This window comes from Manis pentadactyla, chromosome 2 (genome assembly GCF_030020395.1).
Source record: "Manis pentadactyla isolate mManPen7 chromosome 2, mManPen7.hap1, whole genome shotgun sequence".
NCBI classification, from domain to species: domain Eukaryota; kingdom Metazoa; phylum Chordata; class Mammalia; order Pholidota; family Manidae; genus Manis; species Manis pentadactyla.
In genome coordinates, this window is record NC_080020.1 from 229,821,147 (window position 1) to 229,845,228 (window position 24,082).

The 24,082-nt window shown below is 40.0% G+C and overlaps 1 protein-coding gene across 8 annotated transcripts in view; it reads left to right on the plus strand.

Annotated features, from left to right (window-relative positions):
- Positions 1-17,274, plus strand: part of MBOAT2 (membrane bound O-acyltransferase domain containing 2) — a 161,887-nt gene extending 144,613 nt beyond the window's left edge. For all 8 annotated transcript variants that reach the window (XM_036881738.2, XM_036881743.2, XM_057497470.1 and 5 more), the window contains 6 exons: positions 2,586-2,778; positions 3,118-3,221; positions 6,073-6,137; positions 8,118-8,250; positions 10,346-10,497; positions 12,222-17,274. In XM_036881738.2, coding sequence (XP_036737633.2) covers positions 2,586-2,778; positions 3,118-3,221; positions 6,073-6,137; positions 8,118-8,250; positions 10,346-10,497; positions 12,222-12,447 — 873 coding nt within the window. In that variant the 3' untranslated portion in view covers positions 12,448-17,274. The remainder of the gene's footprint in view (positions 1-2,585; positions 2,779-3,117; positions 3,222-6,072; positions 6,138-8,117; positions 8,251-10,345; positions 10,498-12,221) is intronic.
- The last annotated feature ends 6,808 nt before the right edge of the window (positions 17,275-24,082 follow it).

Below are 24,082 nucleotides of genomic sequence, written 5' to 3' on the forward strand. Positions count from 1 at the left end.
AGTTTATTCTGGAATACTAGAAAGAGAATTAAAACCCAGGAATCAATACTGGACATAATTTTGTAAAGTATTTGCAATATATCAAGTGCTACAAACATGTGAACGGTAGTAAGTCAAACCATCAAAGAATAATACAAATTTATATATTACTTTTGGCACCTCACTCTGAAGCTTTTTGGGGCTTGTGCTTAAAAAATGTCAGTTTCCTCTTTTGGTTATTGACATCATAAATCAGAGGTTGTTGACAGTGACAAATAATATATTATCTCATTGTTTTAATATCTTCTTATTTAAATTCCATATGGATATAGTTCACTCAGTCAAATAGTGGTAGTTAGTGGTAGTTATTTACAAATCACTCAGAGGCCATTGGAAACTCGGTGCATAGTGGGCTGTGTAAACTCTTAGGATCTGAAGTAGGACAGTCAGGTAGCCAGTAGCCCTTCTGTTGGGGACCTTCCAATTAACTTTTTCTACATTAGGTAAGGTAGAAGTTTGGCTGCTGGAACAAGGACCAAAATAACAGGGGCTTAAACAAGGTAGAATTTTATTTTTCTCTCACATGGCCTCAAGTGTAAGCACTCCGTGGATAATATGATGGCTCCATGGGTCAGGGATCCACGCTCTCCTGTTCTGGCCATCCTGAGGGTGTTGGCCTCATCCACACAGTCTCAGGTGAATCACCATAGAAACTGTTACATCGCTTGTGATGACATCGCATGAACTGTGTCGCTTCCCTCGGCTGTGACAGGTGGTCTTGAACTAGACTTCGGTGCGTCCATTCCATTGCTGTGGGTGAAGGGGGCCTGGCTCCTGTTGGTCTCCGCTGTGCTGTCCGCAGGTCTTTTCTCTGGGCCGTTTGGTTTCTTGAACAAAGGGTCCCCTAGTCTTCTGCCTCTGGGTGCACAGACTTGAGTGCTGGTCGCTGGGGCTGGGCAGGGCAAGGGGCTGAGGATTTTGTCTCTCAGGGTGCAGACCTCCTCCCTGGTCTCCACATTTTCATGCCATCATTTAACCTAGCCCCTCTGTGGACTCTTCCCTCAGCCTGGATCTTCTCTGATTAGGCTTCTCTGAGAATTAACGTCTGCCCTCCTGCTAGAATGGTGGAGGGGTAGAGAGGCTGTGGGAATCAGGGGAGTTACACCTGGCTCCCCAGTGTTAGGCCCTCCTTCCTTCCCAGGATCCCACTTGGGCTGGGCCTTTTGGGGGGGGTTCTCCCTGGTGTGTGCGCCACCTGGTGGTTCAGGTCAGGTGTTTGTTACCTCAGTTTTGTTTGTTACTAACATCTTTGTGTACCTGTGCTCACTGTTAGATTTTTTCTTTTTTTTTTACTTTTGTTTTAAACTGAGACCGGGAAACCATGTATGTAGTCTAATGGCCTCAGTGTTTGTCATTCTGTCGCAAAGATGGTACACCTGATTTTCAGGTTAATGTATGAGGCTGTTGGTTTCGCCTCACTTCATTTGTAAGTATGATTTTTCTTTACCTGTGTAAAATCTCTTTCTATTCAAACATATAGGTTAGATATTTTGGGGAGGGGTGAAGAAAAAGTAGCCCTATTTTGCTGGAGAAAGCTTTAAAAGACAACCAGGAAAATGAGATTAAGAACAGTGCAGCACAGCGTCCTTGGACTTTCGGCACCTGTGAACAAGGGCACCTGAGAGTAAGATCAAGTTTTCTCGGGAGTGCAGAGGATGGGCATGTGCTCTGACTCTTGCCTTTGAGCCATCCTTTTGGCACAGTTACAGAAAGCCTTAAATGTAGGTGTTCATTTGCAAGTTACCTTAGTTAATTTTAATATTATTTGATTATCATGCAGGACACTACGTCCAAATACTTTGTTAACATCGCTTCGTTTGGGTCCAGCCCTTTGTTTCTTTGCCTTGCTAGCCAGTACCGCCTCCTTTATATTGAACCAGATTGAAATATTCTGGCTTACTAAACACGTGATAAAACTAGGAGTCTGGTTCTTTCCAGGTGGTTTAGCCTTACCAGCTGAGAGGAAGGGACCCCTCTCTCTCCTGTCAGTGTCTCTTCTGCAGATCTTGTAGATTTCTCAGGTGTGTAGCCTTTTTGGTTTTATCATTCTTGAACAAAATTGCATTAAAGAACTTTCAGATTTGAAGAAATGTTTATTTTGTTTATTGTAAAAGTAATTCCCATGAAAGACCTAGAATTTGGAAAATAAGAAAAAGCACAATGGGAAAAATAAGCTGATTGTGTGTATAGCCCTATAAAGTCCACTACCAAAATTTATTGGTAACATCTTTGTGTACCTGTGCTCACTGTTAGATCTTTTCTTTCTTTTTTTTTTTTTTTACTGTAAGTTCTGAAAACACAAACTGAGGTCTCTACAGTGATTTGAGCCATAACCCAAAGGCTGTATTAACAACAAGGCTGGAAATGTTCACATGTGAGACCGCGGAGGGCCTCACATGCTGAACACAGTGTAGTTTATGACTTTGAATAGGAAGGAGAGTCACAGGGCAAATGCTACATTCAGGAAGAATAATCTCGTACTAACACATAAAATGAATTAAGAGGAGTGGAGATGAAGTTTGTGAAGTCTGGTCTTGTACTTGCAGATGGCAGTCACTCAGAAGCTCTTAGTCTGTGGACTTTCCCTATTGTTCCACTTGACCATCTCTAAAACATTACCTGTAGAGTATAACATTGATGAGCATTTTCAAGCTACAGCTTCCTGGCCAACCAAGATTATCTACCTGTACGTCTCTCTCTTAGCTGCCAGACCCAAATACTATTTTGCTTGGACATTAGGTAAGTAAAGTGTAAGTAGACATTTCCGTTAACGGGTTGAAGTGTATCTTACCCTGTAGCTAGCCACGAGAGTACCCTCCTGAGGCTATATAAAGGCCAGTTAGAAAAGTTGGAATCATCTGGATAGGAGAAACAAACCTTACAGCGCATCTCCTAAATTTCCAATGGCCACGAGGACATCCTACAAACTGTATTAAGGCCCATTTTATTATATCAGATAAAAATGAGACTAAATCTACTTTCACTGTTTAAAAGATCATTATATGATACATATCTGGGAGAACAAGGTAGGTTATTACATATGTTCTTAATACTCTTTATTTGCTTTGTTCACTGCAGCTGATGCTATTAATAATGCTGCAGGCTTTGGCTTCAGAGGATATGACAAAAATGGAGCAGCTCGTTGGGACCTGATCTCCAATTTGAGAATTCAGCAAATAGAGGTTAGTAAATCATTAAGGAGTTAGCTGCCATGTGATACTTTAAGTACCATAATTTGCTTTCATAGGCTTTGATGTGATGACCCAAGAGTAGTATTGAAGGATTTCTAGTAATAATACTCACCTTTCCATTCAATCAATATTTATTGGTCATCAACCATGTACCCCAGATACTACGGATCCAATTAATGAGATGGGTACAATCTGGGCCCTGATGGAGCTTTAATCAGTGGGGGTTACAGGGGTACAGAAAGATAGGTTATGATCAAAGAGGTGCAGGGTATGTGCATACTTGTAAGATAGGGATCCACTATAGATAAAGTGGCTCAGAAAAGGGGTCTTGAAGGAAGTAATGTCTTGAGTCCTAAACGGTAAGTAGGAGCTACCAGGCACCCCAAGGAGAAGGAGTGAGTCAGGGCATGCGGCTCATGTTGTGCACAGCATAGAGAGCGGTGACAGATGAGAAGTAGAGGCCAGGCCAAGGCAGTCTCAGAAGCCTTATTAAGAGTCTTGAACTCTTTTATACGAGCCGTGGAACACTTGATAAGCTGAAAGCCAGCAGGTGAAGTGTTGAGAAGGATCCTGCTGCATCAGGTAGAATGTGTTGCCCTCGTGAGACAGTGACTTGTTAGGAGGGCGTTGTGTTAAGTGATGGTGACCTAAACCAGGGTCATGACATGGGGCTGGACAGACATGAACATGTTAGAGGTCTGTTTAGGAGACTCAGCAGAACCTGGTGACAGTTGGAATCAGCAGAAGAGAATGAGTTATGAATCCTGTGCAGATGTCTGGTTTAAACAGCTAGGTTTGTGTTGATGTCTGTCACTGACGTAAGGACAAAGGTTTGAAGGGAAAGATAATGTGTTCAAATTTCTGACCTAACCAGGTTGTCCAGTAGGCAAATAAATGACCTGATACCAGGTGAAGCATCTGAGCTCAAGATGGTAATTTGAGAACTGTCAGCATGTAGCATTTCAAGTTTTGGAAGAAACCCCAAGAGTAGCCCTGAGAGAGCACTGAGGGAATGAGAAGCGAAGCAGAGGAGCCCCCGTACTGGCAGGATGGGCAGAGGGTGCCACTCAGGAGGGAAGAAGGAGACTAAGAGTGGCCTTGCTTTGCAAGCCCGTGAAAAGGGTTATGTCAGTGGTAGAAATCACCAACAGTTTAGGTGAGAGGTTGGCAGAGAGCTTTACGGTGAGTGGATCAGGCTGGACCCACCGATGAACTTCAGCATCGCTCAGAGGGGCACAGTCATTAAGTGCCCACAGATACGATGCCATCTCTCAAGTGCCTTGAGCCAAGACAGAGCCTGATCAGGTGTCTAGGTCTTTCTAAATTTAGAGGGAATGTGGAGTCTAGAAATGTAAGTTAAACACCAGATCCAGAAGTGGAAAATTTTACCAGACAGACGACCCAGGTGTTTTCAGTAAATAAGTGGCATGGGAAAGTGAGGCCAATTGAGTACGAAAATGGTATCAGCTTATGTTGAGGAGTAATAATAAATTTTATTAGGTGCAATCATGGTTTTTTAAAATTCCTTATTTATTGCTTAAATTGTGAGCTATTTACAGGTGAAATAAAATATCTGGTATTTGCTTTGAAATACTCTTAGCCATGTCCGTAATGAAAATGGGAAAGGGGAGGACAAAACTGATAATTGTGGAAATTGAGTAATGAATATGTGATAGTGTTTTCTAACCATTTGCTCATTATTGCCACCCTAAAGGAGGCTTTTGAGACACTTTTTTTTTCTGTGGTCCATTATTTACTACTGTCGTCAAAGTGTCAAAGTCCTTTTCCTTTTAATTTGCCTACCTGTCAAAATTCTAGCCCTGAGTCAACCGTACTGCCCATCTTCCCTGTGGCTTCTGCAGAGTATCACACAGCATGAGACCTTTGCCATAAACCCATGGTTAACACAGATGATGTCCTGCCATGAAATTTAGTCCCAAGATGTTCAGTGTATCTGCTCATGTGCCATTTGTATACATATGTTTTATGCATAAAAAGAGTAACATGTTTTTGCCCCCTAAGAGCCAGTTTTCATCTTCTTGGGGGCAACATTGCCCCTGTTGGGAACACATGGTATGAGGAAAAGTAAAGAAAAAAGAAGGGAGTTCATTTTTCTGCAGGAAGGAATGGTCAGCAGTGTTAACCGTGGACGCATGGCAGAGGTCTCGTGTGTTTGTGTAACAACGCCAGATGTTCCGAGTAAGAAAGATGGACAGGACAGTTGACCTGGGGCTAGGATTTTAATAGGCAGGCCAGTTCACAGGAACAGGATTTTGACGACAGTAATAAGTAATGGACCACAGAATCCGAGGGGTGAGAAGAAAGTGAAGACCAGGGAGGAGATAGTGATTTAGGGAGGAATCGAGGCCAGGAGACCAGAGGCTCGTGGAGGTGGCTTCACGGGAGAAGCTTGAGTGGAAAGGTAGGAAGGGGGCCCGGATTCTAAGTAGCAGGCTGACAGGGATGGAGGGGAGGGAACGAAGAGACTGCAGCTTATGGGGGTGCCTAGTCCCCAGTGAACGTGTCACTGCAAGGTCACTGCAAGGTCATTTATGTAACTGTCCAGAATTTCTGTGGGACAATTCCATAACAACCCCTGTATTATTAACATCTATAGGACAAAATGGTGACTGATAATCCCTTTATTTTGTAGATGTTCCTACAATAAATTAACTCCTTTTCTAGAATGATGTTACTGTATTGGAAAAGTAATATTAAGGAGAAAAATCAGTACACTGCCATCATTGGCTTGTAGTTTCTTTTTAGCACAATAAAACATTATTACTTCTATTTAAGCTTCATTATTTGGTTGGCCAAAGAAAAAAGTTCCTTTGTTTTTTAGATGTCAACAAGTTTCAAGATGTTTCTTGATAATTGGAATATTCAGACAGCTCTTTGGCTCAAAAGGTATGTTTCTTCAAGAACAATCTCTGGCTGTGCTCTGGCATCTGATACTGGAGGTTGTGCTCACCAAGCTCAGATTCTTGATTAAATTAAGTGTGTTGAGTGACATTGTGATCTTGGTGGTAACCAGGAAATACTGTTAACATCTTCCAGAGCAAAGGTACTGTCAAATCTGAGACCTGCCTTGGCTTGAGTCATGAATGTGGCTATCATTGTCCTCCCAGCCCCCCTTAAAGGCATCTACCAAGGTCTGACATCACCAGTGTCTTCTGCTGCTCTTATTCATTGGAGGTTTGGTTGAACAAAAAAAGTGACTACACAACCACTATGCATATGTCCTAGGTTTTCCAGAACAGTTCCAGTTGTAAAATATTTCAATTCAAGAGTTTTTTCTGTGTTAGGCACAGAATATATAGATGAGTCAAACAGAAAACCCAGCCCCCTGCAAAGAGTTTATAGTCTTGTTGAAGACCCAGGAGTGTGACTTCCACATGCTGTGCCCTGTAGTGAGGGTGCTGACAGTGAACAGGAAGTGTGGGCACAAGGGGAAAAGAGGGGCTTGTGCTTGTTAGACCGGAGTTTTGTCACATGGACAGGGGAAGGTAAAGGCAGCCCAGGCAGAGCAATATTCATGAAAGATGGAGTTAGACATGGACAGAAACTCCGGCGATTCTGTCTCATTGCCCCCAGTGGGACACATTGCCCTGTGGTGGGTTTATTTCATTAAAAATAATTGCCCCTCTAACAATAGGGCTCTAAGCACCATTCTGTGTAAAGCAGATGTCCCTAACATCCCTCATTTATAAGAAGTTGAATATCTTCATCCCTTGAGTTATCCAAAATATATTATCATCACTTCATGGTGCCTTGCAGCCTCCCCAGGGGCTGCAGATTTTCTGAGCTAATCTGTTGTATTATTTTTGTTGTTATATTTTAAATTTGATACCTTAGGAAACTCTTACTTTCATCTGAGTTCTCTACTCTGTTACAGGAAACTTTAGACCAAGCACAGCACACTTGCCAGAAAGAGTAGTCTTATTAGATCAGTTGAAAGGTCTTAATGTTATTAAAGAATATAAAATAATGTGAAATAAAAATTGTTCGAATAGGCAGTTATCCCAGAGCCAGAGGGGAGAAAGGAGGGTGGCAGACCACCCAGTCTCCCCCCAGTCCCACCCAGAGGCTTCCCTGTCTCCCTTAGAACAGCCCCTTTCATGGTTCAGTGCAGACTAATAAGAAAAAGATAGGGGTCACTGGGACCTTCCTGACTTTAGAACATACGCACTTGAGGAGGACCTTGTTGCTAAGACCCTGAGGCCATCATAATATTATGACATAACTTACATTGCAGCTTTGACCCCTCTATGAGTAGTTTCTCTTCGACGCTCATGGAAACAATAATGAACACATACTTGTGAAGGGAGGCTGAAGGGGAGGGAGCAGGAGCGATCCCAAAGATCACGTGGGAATGACAGAACAGGAGGGCAGGAACCACGGAAAACCTCTTAAAGACACAGTGTAAAACCCTGCAGGTGGCGACCCACCCTGGGAGTCAGCCAGCTCCCCTGTCTCTGGAGCCAAGTTCCTTTCACTTTGCTAAATAAAAACCTCCTGTGGCTTTAACTCTCTGTCGGGTCTCTCCACTGAATTGTGTCCTTATAAAAGACAAGGACCACTGCCCAGTAACAACAATGGCTTTATGGTAAAGGAGTTTTTGTATATAGTACAGAGTCCCAAACTCTAGAAACAGCCATTTAACCTATTATATATACCAGGAAAAAGATGGAAATTAAGTTTATTTCCATAAATGTGACACAATAGCTTTCACCTCCCTAAAGTCACAGATCAAGTTACTGCCTACGACAAGTTGTAGGTTTCCTGGTTACCCTAAATCCTGTGAGGTAGTGAAAGAATGACCATTGTGGGCTTAATAGGCTTTGATTCCTCACTCCTCTTGACACTCATGTTTTCTGTGGTCTCCAGGGTGTGTTACGAGCGAGCCTCCTTGAGCCCAACCATCCAGACGTTCATTCTGTCTGCCATATGGCATGGGGTGTACCCAGGGTACTACCTGACATTTCTGACCGGAGTGGTGATGACATTAGCGGCGCGAGCCGTGAGTATCCAGAAAGTCGTTTTATGCCCTAGTGGCGGTCCACTGACCTGGTGTGAAAGGCCGACTGAACAACCCCTGTACAAGGCAGGCCTGCCTTCTTTGGCCCTGGTCATGGCCACTCTGGCTGGAGTGAGCTGTGTGGCTGGCATCACTGTTTGGTGCTCCCGTGGGCCCCATGGGGCTCCTTTGAGGAGGCCACCCGGCACACAGGAGCAACACCAAGTGTTCACTCTCTCCACAGAATTTTCTGAAGGAGAGCAAAAAACTGAGTTAAAAGATGATCAGACAGCTACATTCATTTCAGAAATGTTTGTGGAAAGCTGTATCCTTTGAGTCCTCATTTGGATGCGGAGTGGAGTATGGATGGGCCTGGATCCCGTGGGTGGGCTGCTCCTGGTGGCAGGCACCACAGTAGAAGCAGGGCACAGTTCTTCACAGTATTTGCTAGGTTGGGACCTGGAGTAATGTTTTGGAAAACAATGGAGAAATTAGGTTGGTGACATGAGTGGGCAAAGAATGACAATTTAGTGTTAGGTCCTTGAAAGTCAGTCAGAGGAAAGTGACATGAATAAGTTTGAACAAGCTTGTTAAGGCACCAACAGGTGAGAAGGCTTCATTTAGCAAACTAGCAGGTATTTACTCAATTCTAAGGTATCTTGGGGGTGTTTGAAGGAAATACCAGGAAGTATTAACTAGTGGCTCTACCTTCTGATGTTTTGTGGTCTAGGGGCATACAAGTGTGTGTGTGTGTGTGTGTACACCACAAGGCATATATGATGGATTCCATGGGTTTTATAGATAGTACCTGAGGTGTTCAGAGGTGAAAGAAATCCCTTTCGATTGGGTTGACTAGAGGTGGCCTCATTAAGAAGTCAGGTTGGATTTAGGCTTTGAAAGATGAAAGTTATTTTCAATAGTGAGTGAAGTGTAATAGAGAAAATGGCATCCTGGGTATGGAAATGACATTAGCAAAGCCAAGTTTGAAAGTGCATGGTGTATTTGGGAATGACAAGTAAATCTGGTTGAAGCAGAGACTTCCTGTATGCATAAATAGTGAATAATTCCAGAAAGACTAAGCAGGGCGGAGACTGGCGGAAGCAGGGCAGTAATAGGAGCACTTGCAGGACACACTAGGAAAGAGCCTGATGCTGATTCTGTCCTCATGTCAGGGAGTCAGGTGAGGTTTCCCAGAATGGGAGTATCATGCTCAAAGCCAGGCGACAGGAAAACAATTTGCCATGGTGAACAGAAGGGGGGAAGGAGAGCAGGTCGCTGCTGCGCAGTGGGAGGAGCTGGGTTTCGGCTCTGGCATGAAGAACAATGGTCTGTCGGGAAGAGCCATAACCATGCCCCGGGTCACCTCAGGAAAACTGTGGTGTCTCATGGCAGAGCTGCATTTCCCTTATAAACATGTTAGACCAGAAAAGCAAGGAACACAATAGAAAAAAGAAAATAGTGCTGGGTTAAGTTTGCATGTTTCAAAACTGAAATGTTTTCACTTTTTGGAAGCTAAGAAAATATCAGTTGTTATTAGAAAACCCCTTTCTTGAGAAGCTCTTCCTAGCTTCCATTAACAAATGGATAATGTACACAACTGCCGCTCCTTTTATTAAGTGCTGCCTGGCCTAAGCTCAGCATGTAATACCCACCCGTCATTCACAAACGCAGAGGTTCAGGAAGGGGAAGCATGTCTCATTTCACAGTGGCAGAAAAAACCCTGAAAATAGGTTAAACTATGCTAAAGCTTACCACATATGATTTAAGGTACTCGCAGTTACTTTTAACTTTTTGTTTTTAATCTTAAATTTTAATACAACTTCACATCTACAGAAAAGTTGCAATGGAGTTCTGCCCTTTGCACAGAGTCACACATTTTGCCTGGGTGCTTTATCATGCTTTCTTGGTATTTTTTATACAGTCATGTGTTGTTGTTTTTCTGAACCATCTTTTCCGTAGTCGTAGAATCATCTTAGACTGCCACCAGCAATGAATGAGAGTTTCATGTACTCTGTAGCCTTGAGACAGTTGATAAAGTCAGGGTAATTTTATAAGCAATGTTAAAAATAAAGCAAATATTTTTATTTCTTTATTTCAGATGAGAAATAACTTTAGACATTATTTCATCGAACCTCCCCACCTTAAGTTATTGTATGATGTTATAACATGGATAGCAACTCAAATAGCAATAAGTTACACAGTTGTGCCATTTGTACTTCTTTCTATAAAACCATCATTCATGTTCTACAGGTAAGTGTTACTCTTAAAAATATTCTAGTGGGAATAATTTTATTTTTAAAAGAAAGTTGCTTGCTGTTGGGTAGAATAGGAAAATGGTACCATAGCCTTTTTTCCTGCAGTTAAGTGCATTATCCATTACTTTTTAATCTTAAGCCAAGCAGCCTCAAGTTCTTTATGGAGTGACTCACACCGCCCAGCCCTCAGATGAGACTGTGGTTTAGGCAGAGAACTTTCAGCTGGGTAACCACTGCCTCAGATCTTCCAGAGGTTTAACTAGAAGGTGTAGTTGTTCCTTCTACATTTGGGTGTTAACCAGATTTATTGTGGTGATCATCTCACAGACATACATATATTGAATCATAATGTACACCTGACACTAATATGATGTTACATGACAGTTATACTTCAGTTTAAAAAGAGACATCAGGCTAGTCTTGCCCATGGCCATAGTTTGCCCACTTCTGTTTAGTGTCAAGGTGTAGGAGTTCACGTGTTAAAGCAGAAGCTTAGGAGTCACTGGGGATATTTTGGGGAGTGGAAGTAAAATATGCCTTCTGACAGTCATGAGTAACTAACTGTTGGTAAAGTCCATGTGCCAAGAGTTTAGACTGCCAACTCCAAAAAGGAAAGGAAAATCTTAAACAGGATGAACAGTAAAGAATATGATGAAGCAGTTTTAAAAAAAAAGGTATAGCTTGTTCTTTACAAGGAATTATTAATGTTCTTAATTTAATTTCTTTAATCAAAAGAAAGTTTTGTTTTCTTCAGTTTTCATGTTCTCTGCGTTTGTTTCCACTTCATTGGTTCTTTGTCATCTCTGTATGATAGAAATTATCCTGAATTCCATATTTTATGTTTACCTCTTCTCCCTCCTCCACCAAATGCCACTGCCCCATATTAGTGATATCCTTGAGATCAAAACTTTATTCCTAAGTAAACTCTTCATTTTCCTAGCATTTAGAATGACAGCACAGAGCATGTGGTCAAAAATTGTTGAAGTGAATATGACAGTAATACAAGAAGACATTAAATAACTCCTGGTAAAATTAAAATTTTAACAAAATTATTACATGTTTTTAAACATGCTTGAGCCATTACTTGGAGTTGCTACCTCAGGTACTCTGCCCACAGTCACTTGAGCTTATAGCTGTTGAAGCAGTCCGGGTCACATTTTGTTTATATTTAATTTGGGGAATGATACTGCTAATAATATTTTTCATAATAAGACCTTTATTTTGTGACGGTAACATCAAGAAGCAATAGTACTTGTTTATTACTCACATCATTGGAATATTTGTTACTTAATTAAGGGCGGTAGATAGCAGGGGATTCCAGCATATTAAAAGGCTTTATGACCCCTGCATTCTGTCTATCTGCTCAGTATTTGATCCTGTGGATCTGAGAGATTATTTTCAGATCGCTGTAGCTACTAATCAATACCCCTTTGTTTTTGTTCTGTTTAGCCATGGCCTTATGACCCTTAAAAAACATGTCATGTGGTATCTGGTATCATGCTTCTAAGAAGCGGGCCTCGGCTTATGCAGTGCTTTATGAATACCCATTGGCATACACTGGCATAGACTTTCATCTGGGAAGGGTGAGGGTGGGGTTGGGAATAAAAGATAATGTGTACACATCCTAAGTGGGACATGTGACATTGTGACAAGTATGTAGTTACTAAGGATTGTTACTTGCCAAATTTGAACAAAGGAAACTTTCCCCCTTTTTTTCAGCTCCTGGCATTACTCCCTTCACATCGTTGGTATCTTACTATTACTACTGTTGCCAGTAAAAAAAGCCCAAAGAGGAAAGAATACACATGAAAATATTCAGCTGTCAAGATCCAAAAAGCTAGATGAAAGAGAGAATTCTTTGGGACAGAATAATTTTTCCACAGCAAACAGTGTTTGCAATCAGAATCAAGAAATAGCCTCTAGACATTCATCATTAAAGCAATGATGGGGAAAACACTCTGATGGCTATTTTTTGTATGTTAACAGAAACCAATCTTAGCACCTTTTCCAGGGGTTTATGTTTGTTTGAAAAGAGATTGAGTGGGGGGAAATGGGACAGCTATAGATGGGTGATTTCCTGCATACCAGATTGGAAAATGAATGAACTATCCCCTCCCACGCCTGTCCCTGCGAGCCACGCCTTATAGAAAAAGATGTCCACTATTCCAGTGGCCGCTCAGGACCTCAGCATATGTCCAGAGGGTCATATGTGTGCCCTGCTGCTGACTGTGCATTGCGTACCCCCAGGTACTGAAGAGGTGGACCAAGAATTGTGTCAGTCTGAATGACTGAGGGAAATTAACTTTTCTAAACGAATGTCTTGCCTTAATTTCCTAAAATATTGTTCCTAGAAGGTATTTTCAAGTGTAATATTGTCAGAATGCTACTTCAGTATCCAGTGTTGTGTGCTGCAAAGGAATTCTGGGGAAATTTGAAACACAGTTTAAGATTGTGGATACCTCAAAAATGCAATAAACATCTCAGTATTTGAAGGGTTTTCTTTAAGTATCTCAAATGACTGCAGTAAGTGGCGAGACTAAACAGCAATGGATGCCAAATTATAGGTAGCTTATTTTCCTGGAGAGCTTAATTACCTTGTGTCAGAGAGCCTTTCCAGGAAAAATTTCTTAATCAGAAAGAAAGTTTGGTAATGCGATATTTTAAGCTTATTTTCTTAAAAGAGGGAGGATGATGAAGGAAGGAAGGAAGAAGGGCAGGAATGAGCTGGAGCTGGAGCCGAGCCGGCTGTAGCAGGGCACGGGGCACAGGGCAGGGCCCAGGTGCTCAGTAGAAGTGCTTTTCACCCTTATTTATCTGCATTCCTTGTAATTATGTAAGACATAAAAGTTTAATAAGTTTTTAATGTGGTGGGCTTTTAAGTAAAATTTATCAAGTATAAATTATATAGAATTATAAAAGGACTGTGAAAATATTAGTGGTAGATTGCTTGAAGGTTAAGAGAGAAATCACTGAGTAAGGTTACTACTGGGATAATCACTTTGTTGTCCTTTGCAGTTTAATTCCTATTTAGGATAGTTTTAGGGAAATTAAAATTTAAAGTCACTGAGTCTGAGCCACATTTTTAGAGAATAATACAGTTTCCAAACTCTTAAATTCTCTCATTAAAATTTTGCTGTTAACTCTTGTTGATGAGTTTTAGATTCTTTAAGTAGAAAAATGTGCTTTTATCTTACGGGAATTTTTTGCCATAATTAATCTCATTTTCAAATTACTGGGTATCCCCTTTAATCCCAGAGAGCCCTGTGATGGCTGCAGTAGTTGACAGCAGCAGAGTGGGATGAGACCAGCCCGGCATTAGGGACCTGGCCCTACATCCTAAATCCCGAGCTGTGAGAGAGAGGGGTAGGCAGGGCCTTCTGACTTCCCCTGCATTTGACTAATCTTTTATGGACTTTTCTTTTTGCCTTACATTTTTTAATGAAATGCAAATTGTCTATTTATGGTGAGTCTTTCTTTTTTTTTAAATTGTTGTCATTAATAATTTGCAAATGAAATTAAGGACAGAACAACTATATGATCTAAGCTATATATGTAGTATTTCATTTGAAGCAGAAAGGAAAAGCAAATGTTCTTGGAACTTTTGACTCTTAATCAGCAAAATGTCAATATATCATTTTAGAACTTTGGAAATCTCCTAGTCTTTGTTTATATGAAATGTTTTTACTTTTCTAAGGTAAATTTTTTCCACCTGGTGAGGTTAGCCATGCCCTATTACCTCCCAGGAAAGGATACATAGCTAAATAAATTTCTCTTTTCCCACGCATCAAAATTAAGGTAGCTGTGTGTGGGAGAGGATAGAAAAGAATAATCATGGAAAGCATCTGCCCCCAAAAATGTCAGTTAATTAATGCAGAGAATCTGAACACTATTAAGTACACAAAATTTGAGTACAAGACAAGTCTAGGCATGTCGTAAGTGAAAAAGAGAAAGCTATTAAAGAACTTCTTTTTGTTCCCCTGTCTAGCTATTTCCAGTCACCATTTATTTCTGTTACCTGACTGTTTACTTTCTTAGCATGTAAACCTAAAGTCACTGTTATTATATTCAATAGGATTACCATCCAGAAGGCAAGGTGATTGATGAATTTTCCAGTTACTTTGAAGATAATCCATAATGTATACAGTTTGACTGATTTTCATCCCTCTGGATCTAGTTTGTATGTAGTTTTTGAATAGCTTTTCTCTTATTTTAGAGAATTTTAATGATAAGTGTGTAACCTAGAAGAAAAACTAAAGGAATCTGATTCTCGACTTTTCTAAGGAGAAAATAAACTTTATGTGCTTTTTATTATAAACTGAATATTTCTGCTTAGAGTGTTACAAAGATTAATACACTTATTAATAGTTTATGGTAGAGGAATTGAAAATTGATATATATCTCTACTACTGTTAAGTAGGAAAAGATTCATTGTTATATGTACTTGCTTTGTTTTGATGAACAGAATAGGATTCAGTGCATATTTCTATTATTTCTCCACTCTTCTGTTGTCATGAGACCACTCCAGAGATGATCAATCAACATCATATTTATAGTTTTATTAATTACTATACTACTCAGGGAAAAAAAATGAACAAAAATAGTTCTTCCCTCAATTTCATTTTCTTGAAATAATTACAGCCAATTTAACTTGGTGTATCTCAGCTGTCACCATTGTAAAAGTGGCTTATTCTTGGTGTTTAGAATAAGCATTTTTATTGGAACTCAGGGTAACTGGGGAAATTTATTTAGCTTCTAAAATGTCCAGCATAATGGAAAACACTTATTTGGCTTCAAAAATGTTCAGCCACCACTTAGGCTGCCACCATACTTTTGGGTAAAAAGTATTTTTTCTATTGATTCCCTTCATGTGTGACATTCACATACAGGATTTCCACAGATACCAGTTTTGAAAAAAATTTGCCATAAAAGAATGGTTCTAAAAAGTGAATGGACCGCATATTGAAGCACTGATTGTCCTGGGAGGAGACCGGGATCTCCATTAATGGCTCAGTCATTAATGAGCTCAGTCATTAATGAGCCTTACGACTTGGACAAGTCTCTTGACCTCTAGGTGAAAGGTTTTTAATAAGGAACCAAAGGGTCAGTTCCAAAAGCTTATGACCAGTTACGTTTGTAATGAAGGGAAGCTGTTAGCAAGATTTCTGAGAGTCAGGGAGAAGGGCAGATTCACAACCAGAACTGTTGTCATGGTCATTACTTTTATTACTTCAGTACATGGCCCTGACTTTTCAAAAGGTTTTCTTGGCAAGAGGAAAAACTTTCAGTCTATTAAATCAGAAGGTGTGGCAGCATACCATTTCCACTGAATAATGGCCATTAAACTGAATCACTCCTACTGAAATAGTCTCTACTGAAGAAAACGTATCTTCCTTCTGCTTGCTCTGCTTTTTGGTTGGTTTGTGCTATGGAAAATTGAGGAAGATCCATGCTAGAAAATACTTTATGCCAATTTCCCACTTTACTAGACAGGCTGTACCACCCTAGAACTTTTCAAATATTATTTCATTCAAAGATATTTAAAGCATTTTTAATTTAGTTATGCCTTATTTTAAACTACCGAAAAATTGAATTAAAGTTTTAGCCATTAAAATAATTAGAAAATGTATACTTTTATTCAAGAACTAGACCACACTTATGACAAAAATCTTTCCTATTTAAAATTAATACTTTGTAAATTTTACTTTGTGTGTTAATGATCAACTCTGGACTTTGATGCTTTTGTGTTTCCTTACTGGAACAAACAGTTTGTACTATAAACTGTTCAAAATTATTAGTTAATTGTTTTTAAGAGTTCTACTTTATAACTGAAAGGATGATGGTGCCAGATGGCGCCTATTGTTGCTGTGTCAGTGAAGGGTTTGTCCAGTTTTAGATGTAAAGCAGTATTTTGAGGAGTTTTTTTCAGCTGCTAATAGTCCATCCTGGCCAAAACTGAATACATCAGATTTAACATAGGTGCAGAATTCTAAATAACACTGTGAAATGTGATCTTAACTGCCCTCAAGTAATTTATAAAACTGTTGCTCTTAATCCAGTGTACACTTAGTGAATGGCTGATCGTTGACATCTTTATCTTAGATCCTAAAAGATCTGGTTTCTGCAGCCCTTCCTTAAAAGTAAAAGTGGGTTATCAGTGGCTGCCCCTAATACTGAAGGAGATTTGCATTTAAAAAGGAAATTGAACTCTGATAGTAAGATTTGAAAGAGTACCATGTAGAGGGACTCTACAGTGTTTTTCTGCAGCACCTTGTAGTCAAGTCTATTTATAGAAACTCATTACAGAAGAAAATTTTAAATGAAATTTTCCACATTGGTATTTTGTAGGAATGCTCTTATAATCAATGACTAAACTGCTTTTTGAGGTTCTTGTACAGAGAACGCAGTCAGTTACATTTTAATTGGTGGGCTTCTTAATAATGTTTTTATATGTTTGAAAATAATATTTATTTTAGTGGGTTTTTAACATGCAAACTCAAAGAATTGACGAGCGCTACTGGTCATTGACTGGGAAAACTTTCTGAACTGGAGCCCCACAGACACATTTTTATGCTAACTTGTCTTCCTTTAAAAATGGATTATAACTGTCTTCTTTTAGTATACCTTTTATAAAGCGAACAAAAACAACCCCAAGACTATATGTTCTATAAGTAATAGCATAAAGATCCATGCAAAGCAGTGTCTTGAGCTGACCCAGTGATGCATAACCATCTCTCCAGTCATGTTTATCAGATTTTGCTATTATAAAAAGAAGTAGAAATAAAATGAAAAGCTAAAACTTACAGAGCAACATCAGTAGAATGAGCAACCATTTTCTTAATAATACATTCGAGATGGAACCAGTGACTGGCTGCCTTGTACTGGAGTCAGAAATGACTGTGTCCTGTCCACTCTCTTTTGGGGGTAACTTCTTTGAGAAATTGATTTGTTAACACTCCTTTTTGTCCTTTACCATTAAAAGACAAACATGTAAGGAGTTTGACAGACTTTAAAAATATTCCTCTTTCCCAATTTTAAGTGTTTTTGTTTCTGTATATACAGATATGTCAACAAAGCGTATTTGCTCCTGGCCTTATAGCCCAGGGAGAAGGAGTCAAATGTACTCCAACCCAGGCTTCTGTTTTCTGTCACCTGTTCTCTCCTGCCGCTCGATAGAAAACAATACGACTGAAAGTGAAATAATTCAGGTGAAACCGGAGATCCTTTTCCAAACAGAGTAAAAATGTGTGGTTTCATTCCTGCCCTCCTCTAAAGCTGTATCTTGCCCTCTGCTTAGAAATTTGTTACCCAGACAGGAGGGGCGTGGCTCCAGGCGCCGATGTCGGCAGTGCCCAATTTGCCTTCCCTGGGTGAGAATAGAACGTGGTGATCTGTGCTTTTTGTTTTTATTACTCCAAAATATTTTTTTAAGGAAGTGTTATTTTTCAACAGATCTATAAATTAGTTCCCGTTGTATGTAAATGTAAACTACCACTGTGTCGGTTCCACTGGGATGTGCGCACGCCATCACCACTCAGTTCTGGTCTGTGTCCTCAGAGCTGCCATGGTGGCTTATTGCTATTTTAAAGATGTTTTTAACTTACATATAAGTGTCTTTTTCTAATTTGTGTGTCTTTAAAACTAATTAAACAGTAGTTTAAAAATACGTGTGTGTATGTGTGTGTGTTTGCTAATTTCAGAGACTTTAAATGTCAACTGTAGAACTAAGTATCAGGCCTATCATGAAAAGTAATGGGCTTTTATTGAAGGATTCTTCAATAAGATGATAATATTTTAAGGAGTTATTGACTCTGTTTAAAAATGATTAAAAGAAACTCTTGTCAAATTATAAACACTTTGGATGGCAAATAACACAGCCTAAAATTAGTATATGGTATCTTGTATTCTCTCCTAAAACAGACTTACAGGGTGAAGAAGATGCTGACTTCCCTCAGTTAAAAAGGAAGAGCTGCCTTCCCAGTCCTGTTGGCCTTTCCCTATGCTCATGTCTGAATCTGGTTTTTGCTTTTGAGAAGCAGAGAACTGGAGCCCCCACTAGACGTTTATACCATGGTGGTGAACTTACGAACTTTGGGGCGTGCTTCTACGCTCTGCTAGAGACTGTCATGAACTGTGGGGAAAACATCTTACGTTAACATGTGCTATTGTATAAAGATGCCTGCCTGGACACGTACAGGTAATGCCAGGCTCCATGCTTTCTCTCTGGATGGCCTCAAACTGTGGCTGCAGATTTAAATTACGCCACTTTGAGAGTCAGGGCTGCACTGAAATTGGGTCGTGACACGAGCAGTAGGGGCGCCGTCTCCGAGCTGACTGCCGGCCCGGCTCTTGAGCAGTTGTTCACTCTGACGAGCGTGACAGCTGGGATAGCTTCACACACCGTGAAGTAGGGAAGGCCCTGTTCTGTACAGATGAACACTGTAACGTATTTTGTGTTTTTTCTTTCAGTTATTTATTTCATAGTTATTTAATGAGTTCCTACCCATGTGCTAGGTAACTAAAATATCACTGCCCTGGTCTGCAAGGAACTAAGTGATTTCTGTATAATACGGTGAGTATGTTATTAGAGGCTTGCCCAAGGGCCTTGGGATAAGGAGCAGGTGGGGAGCGTGGGGAGAGTCTGTGATAGTGGCACAGTGGGTTGGTGAGGAAGTGTTTTACTGGACTGAGAGATGTGGGAGGGGAGCTAGGGGAATGAAGAAGAGCATTTGTCAAGAATTACATAATGTTATTCCGCAAATGGAATAAAAATAGGAGGTAATGCAAGTTTAGATCTACTATGTACCAACTAACAACTTATCTTCCCCAGTTAGAAAAAGGAATGATAGGAAAATACTGAGTTTAGCTAATTAAAAAAAAACTAAGTCTTAACAAAATATTTCAAACAGATAGCTCAGTACTGAACAATATAACAGATGCTCATGTGCCCACCCCTCAGATTGAAAAGGTGATTTTCTCTTGCCATATAGGTTCAAAAATTTTTTTTTGTAACAAGAACATACATAAACTCAGCACACCTGGCCCAGCCTTCCCCTTCCCCTTCTAGCCTCAGAAGTAACTGTATCAATAGGGGTCTCTTAGTAGGCTTATAAGCTTCCTTAGAAGCTTAGCTGTGTGATGTTTAAAATAATTTTATGTCCTATTTCGTGTACCTTTTCCAGGTATTTGTGGCTTGTATTCGATCTGCTTGCTGCTAAAGCCAGAAGGCAGCTCGGATTTTTAAGGTCATTAAAGTACTGCATTTCTCTATACTGTCAAAATCTTTTCTGTTTTTTTATGTATCTTTTATTTTTCAGGTATGCCTTATTTTGTGCCTAAGTCATCTTTTGTCACGTCCTAGTCTTCATACCCAATGTTCCATCTCCCAGAATTCTCTCTACCACATCCTTCCCACCTCTCCTGCCTGGCTGACTCCCGTTCAGTCATCAGGATACAGCTTCGTGTCATCAGTGAGGAAATGTTGAAGGAGTTTGTGCTCTGCCAGGCACCGTGAGGAATGTAGAGCACTGAAACACAGATCCTTTCTTCAGGCTGCATTTCCCGAAGCTTCCAGTCATAAGCTCTCTAGTCTTTCTTCTTATATGTGCCTTAAACTCATCGCATGGTGCTATAACTGTTCATATATATTTGTTGAAAGTTGCACAATACATCACAGTGGAAGAAGGATGAGTGATGAATGTAGAACAATATACAAATTTATACAGTAACATATTTACTCCAGACTAATTAATTAATTCATTTAGCTATGAAACCTCCATTTCCAAGGGCCTTCATCACTGGCCACAGCCTGGGGATGTTGTAGAGATGTAATTTCCAAAAGTATTGAAAGCCAGACTGAGGCAAAATGTTTAAGGCAGGAGGACCACTTACACATGTACATTTCACAACTGGGTATAAACAATCAGGAAACCATCATTATTAGTTTGCTAAACTGAAATAACATATTTCTTGATAAAAATAGATTCCTTATTCACACAGCAATAGAGTTCTGTGGAATTAGATGAATACTAGAAAATCTGCAGTGTGGTAAAAAACAAAAAACAATACTAGATTGAAGATATCCTATAGACAAGATGAACTATTTTCTATCCAAACCTTCAGTTTAGGAATTATTTCATCAGTTGCTCCACACCTATAGTAACCGATGTCCCCTTCTTCACCTTTATATTTACATAGGCACCATATAGCTAGTAAACTGCATTCAAGTAAGTAAAACAAAACCAAACCAAAAGCCCACCCATAATCCTATCACTGACAACCAATTTTAATTAATGTCTTGGTGCATTTCTTTCTAGTCTTTTTTTCTATTGATAGATGAAGATAGATGTGTTTTACAAAAAATTTTGTAAACTTCATATTGAACTTTTCATTTTTGTAACTATGTCACTTAAATTAGTAAGCTTAAATAAGCTTACTGAAAGGGACAAAAGAGAAATTAAGGATATAGTTAATATGTGGATTAAATAAACCACATGTTCACTGAACCCCACTCCAACATAAAAACAGAAAATAAGTTGTCAGGTTACATTTATAAATGTATTTGAAGCAGTAAGATGTATTCTCTTCCTTTATATTGGTGCATGGTATTTTCCTGAAAGAAATCTTTCAGGGGCACAGTTAAGCCATAAAATAAATTTTTACAAACTTTCATCCAGAATAACAGAAAAGTAGACAATGAAATGACTCAAGAAACAGCCAATGTCAGGGAAAGCCCAGGTGACTATCATCTGACTTTCTGAATCAGTTTGCTCAGGGAGAAACTAAGAATCAAGAACTATTCTATACCAGTAATCATGTGCTCCTGACATTTTATTCCATTAGGAATTTGGACTCATACACCACAACATGAGTAGGTATTTTTAGTGTATGAGCATGGTGCTCTTTGGAGGAAATAACCTGTGTGTGTGCCTAGAAAATCCAAACTTCATGATCGTGATTGGATGGAAGTTTCTTTTATGTCTAGAGTCATAGCATTTCAATATGTTGGCCAAATCATCTCTATTTCCATCAGGATTGAAAATGGAAACCTCACTGTTCCCATGCAGCTCTGTATATTCCATCTCCCACCCCCTCCCAAAACCCTGCTGCTGTCTTGGGAATTCACGGCACATTGCCAGTAAAATGCCCTCTGGGTCTTTAGCAAGCATAAACTGCTTGGTAACTTAAAAAATGATAAAATGAAATATCATGATTAAGAGGAGAAGGTGAAATTTCAAAACATACACCAACTAGCAGATCCACATTACATATTTTTCAGGGCACAATAAAATTAAACATTATAGTCTCAGAATTGAAGGGGATAAAAAAAATCAATCAGTTGGCCTCACGCATACTCTCTCTCTCTTTCTGGTTCAGCTCCTATTCCCTTTTGTGGGAATCTGTGTTGCTCATGAGTGAGTGTTGGCTTTGGAGGCTAATAGATAGAGGTGGAGCAAGATGCTGAGACCCCGGAAATGGAAAGAGTTCCAAATTTCAAGAAGGGGAAGAAAGAACTGAACCTCTTATTGACTTAACGTTGCCCTAAAAAGTACTTTTGATGTGAAACTCTAAACTAGTAGAGCTGGATGCTGGTCTTGAGTAGAATTTCCTGACCTTGCAGTGCCCCTTCCCCCTTCTTGGTCCTGCCATTTCCCTGATCCCTGCCTAACCTCCTCCTCTGTTTAAGGGCATTGCTCAACTCCCACCAAACCCAGAGAACACTCATCTGAGCTACCATGTCCTTGCTTCTTGGCCTATGCTGTCTTGATAATATTTTCCTTTAGTATATTACTGCTCTGCCTAACTAGATTGTACTCTCAGTAAGAGGGGATCCTCATCTTCTTCAGTAATAATAGTAAGAATTTGTTGAAGAGAAAGCTTTAGAGAGGCTAAAACAGCTGTGGCAAGGCAGTAGGTGGGCAACATGAGAGTGTGTCTGCCCTGCTGGTAGCCTGCTTTGACTTAGGTTGAGCTTGCAACAACTAAAACCCGAAGTCTTTTTCATATAAACTGATATTAACTCAGTTATAACTCTCTTTTCTCCAACTCTCTCCATCTGTCTCTCTCCCCACTCCACTTGAACCAAGGTTTTACATTTGCCTGTCTTCTGTTGCTTTTCATACCTGTCCCTAATGCTGTCCTCTATTGTAGTCCTTTTCTTTCTGGTACCAGCCCAGAGTTAAGGAAGCTTCCTTCTATGTGTATTTTATGTAGAAGGATCATTCTGTTTCAATGGGTCAGGGAAGAGACTGGCAAAGGTACCAGGAAAAGTAATTAGTGACAATCATCATTAATTAAGGCAAGAAACGACATCTTAGGAATATCCCTGTGACCCCTTCCCTTTTCCATAACGGAGGTTTAAAATAATTACTTTGGTCAATAAAGTTTTTGTTTCAAATCTGTGTTTAAGAAGTCAGGGACTTCTGAGTGGTGAGATTAGGGGAGATACCTTCAAATTTTTCTGTATTTTCCAAATTCTTTATAATATAGACATACTCCTTTTATAATCAGAGGAAAGAAACTTTTAAAGCAACAGGTTGTGAAAAACACCGTAAGAATTCTATGGAAAATCTGATTGACAATGAAACTGAAACTACGTAATAAGATTGGACTGCTGAACTCATTATCCCAATATGCTGATACTGTTGAAAAAGATGAAAGGGTGATTAAAATTACAGGTTTGGCAGGGAGGGTAGTAAGGAATGGAAGGATAACTCATATTTTTCCTTCTACATTATTTATGTACCACATGACAAGTAGAAAAGCAGACTCTTGAAGTGATTCTGCTGAAGCAAGAAAACCCTTAGGATGTGTTTGTCAGGAAGACTTAGGCAGGGTGCCTAATCCATGGCAACGCAAACAAAAGTAGAGACCTGTTTGAAACAAAAACGAGGAGAAAGCATTTCAGCTCTGTTTTGCAATAGGTATATCCCTGCAAGATACGAAGGTTGGAGCCCATAAGTGAGAAGAATAAACAGCATTTGGCATGCGTTAGGAAATATCATCAAATAGGTATAATTTATTAACTGTAACCATTATGTTAACAGGGGAGAATGTAATGCAGTAGGATTATAAAGCACCTTTATTTTTCCTCGGAACTGCCTTGTAAATGCTCTGTGTCTAATTGTTGCTCCCCACCCTGGAGGACAGTTTCAGTAGGTCTCACAATTTTCATGATTTTTCTCGTCAGTCTTAGATCATAATATTATCTAGTCACTTTCAGTCACTAGAAATTTATTTTAGTAACCAAATGCCTGTCCTGGTATAATACCGCAACCCCTGAACTCAGGCTTCTCCCGTCCTGAGTCCAGTCGGCAAAGGAGGGGGTCTGCTCCGAAAGCTGCCCTCCGCCCGCTGCTGCTCCTCTTTCCTTCGACTCTGCGGTCCTTGGAATCCAACCCTCCTTTCACCCTCCGTTAAAATGTGCGCCGAAGGAAGGCGTGCCCGCAGCTTCTTTCCAGGCGACTGTCTGGACTGCTTTTAAAAATACTCCCCAGGAACAGTTCACACACTGAGTATCTTCAGGGGTTTTTATCGGGGAGGAAGAGGCGGGAAGGCGTTTGAGCGGGCCTTCATTTGTAGAG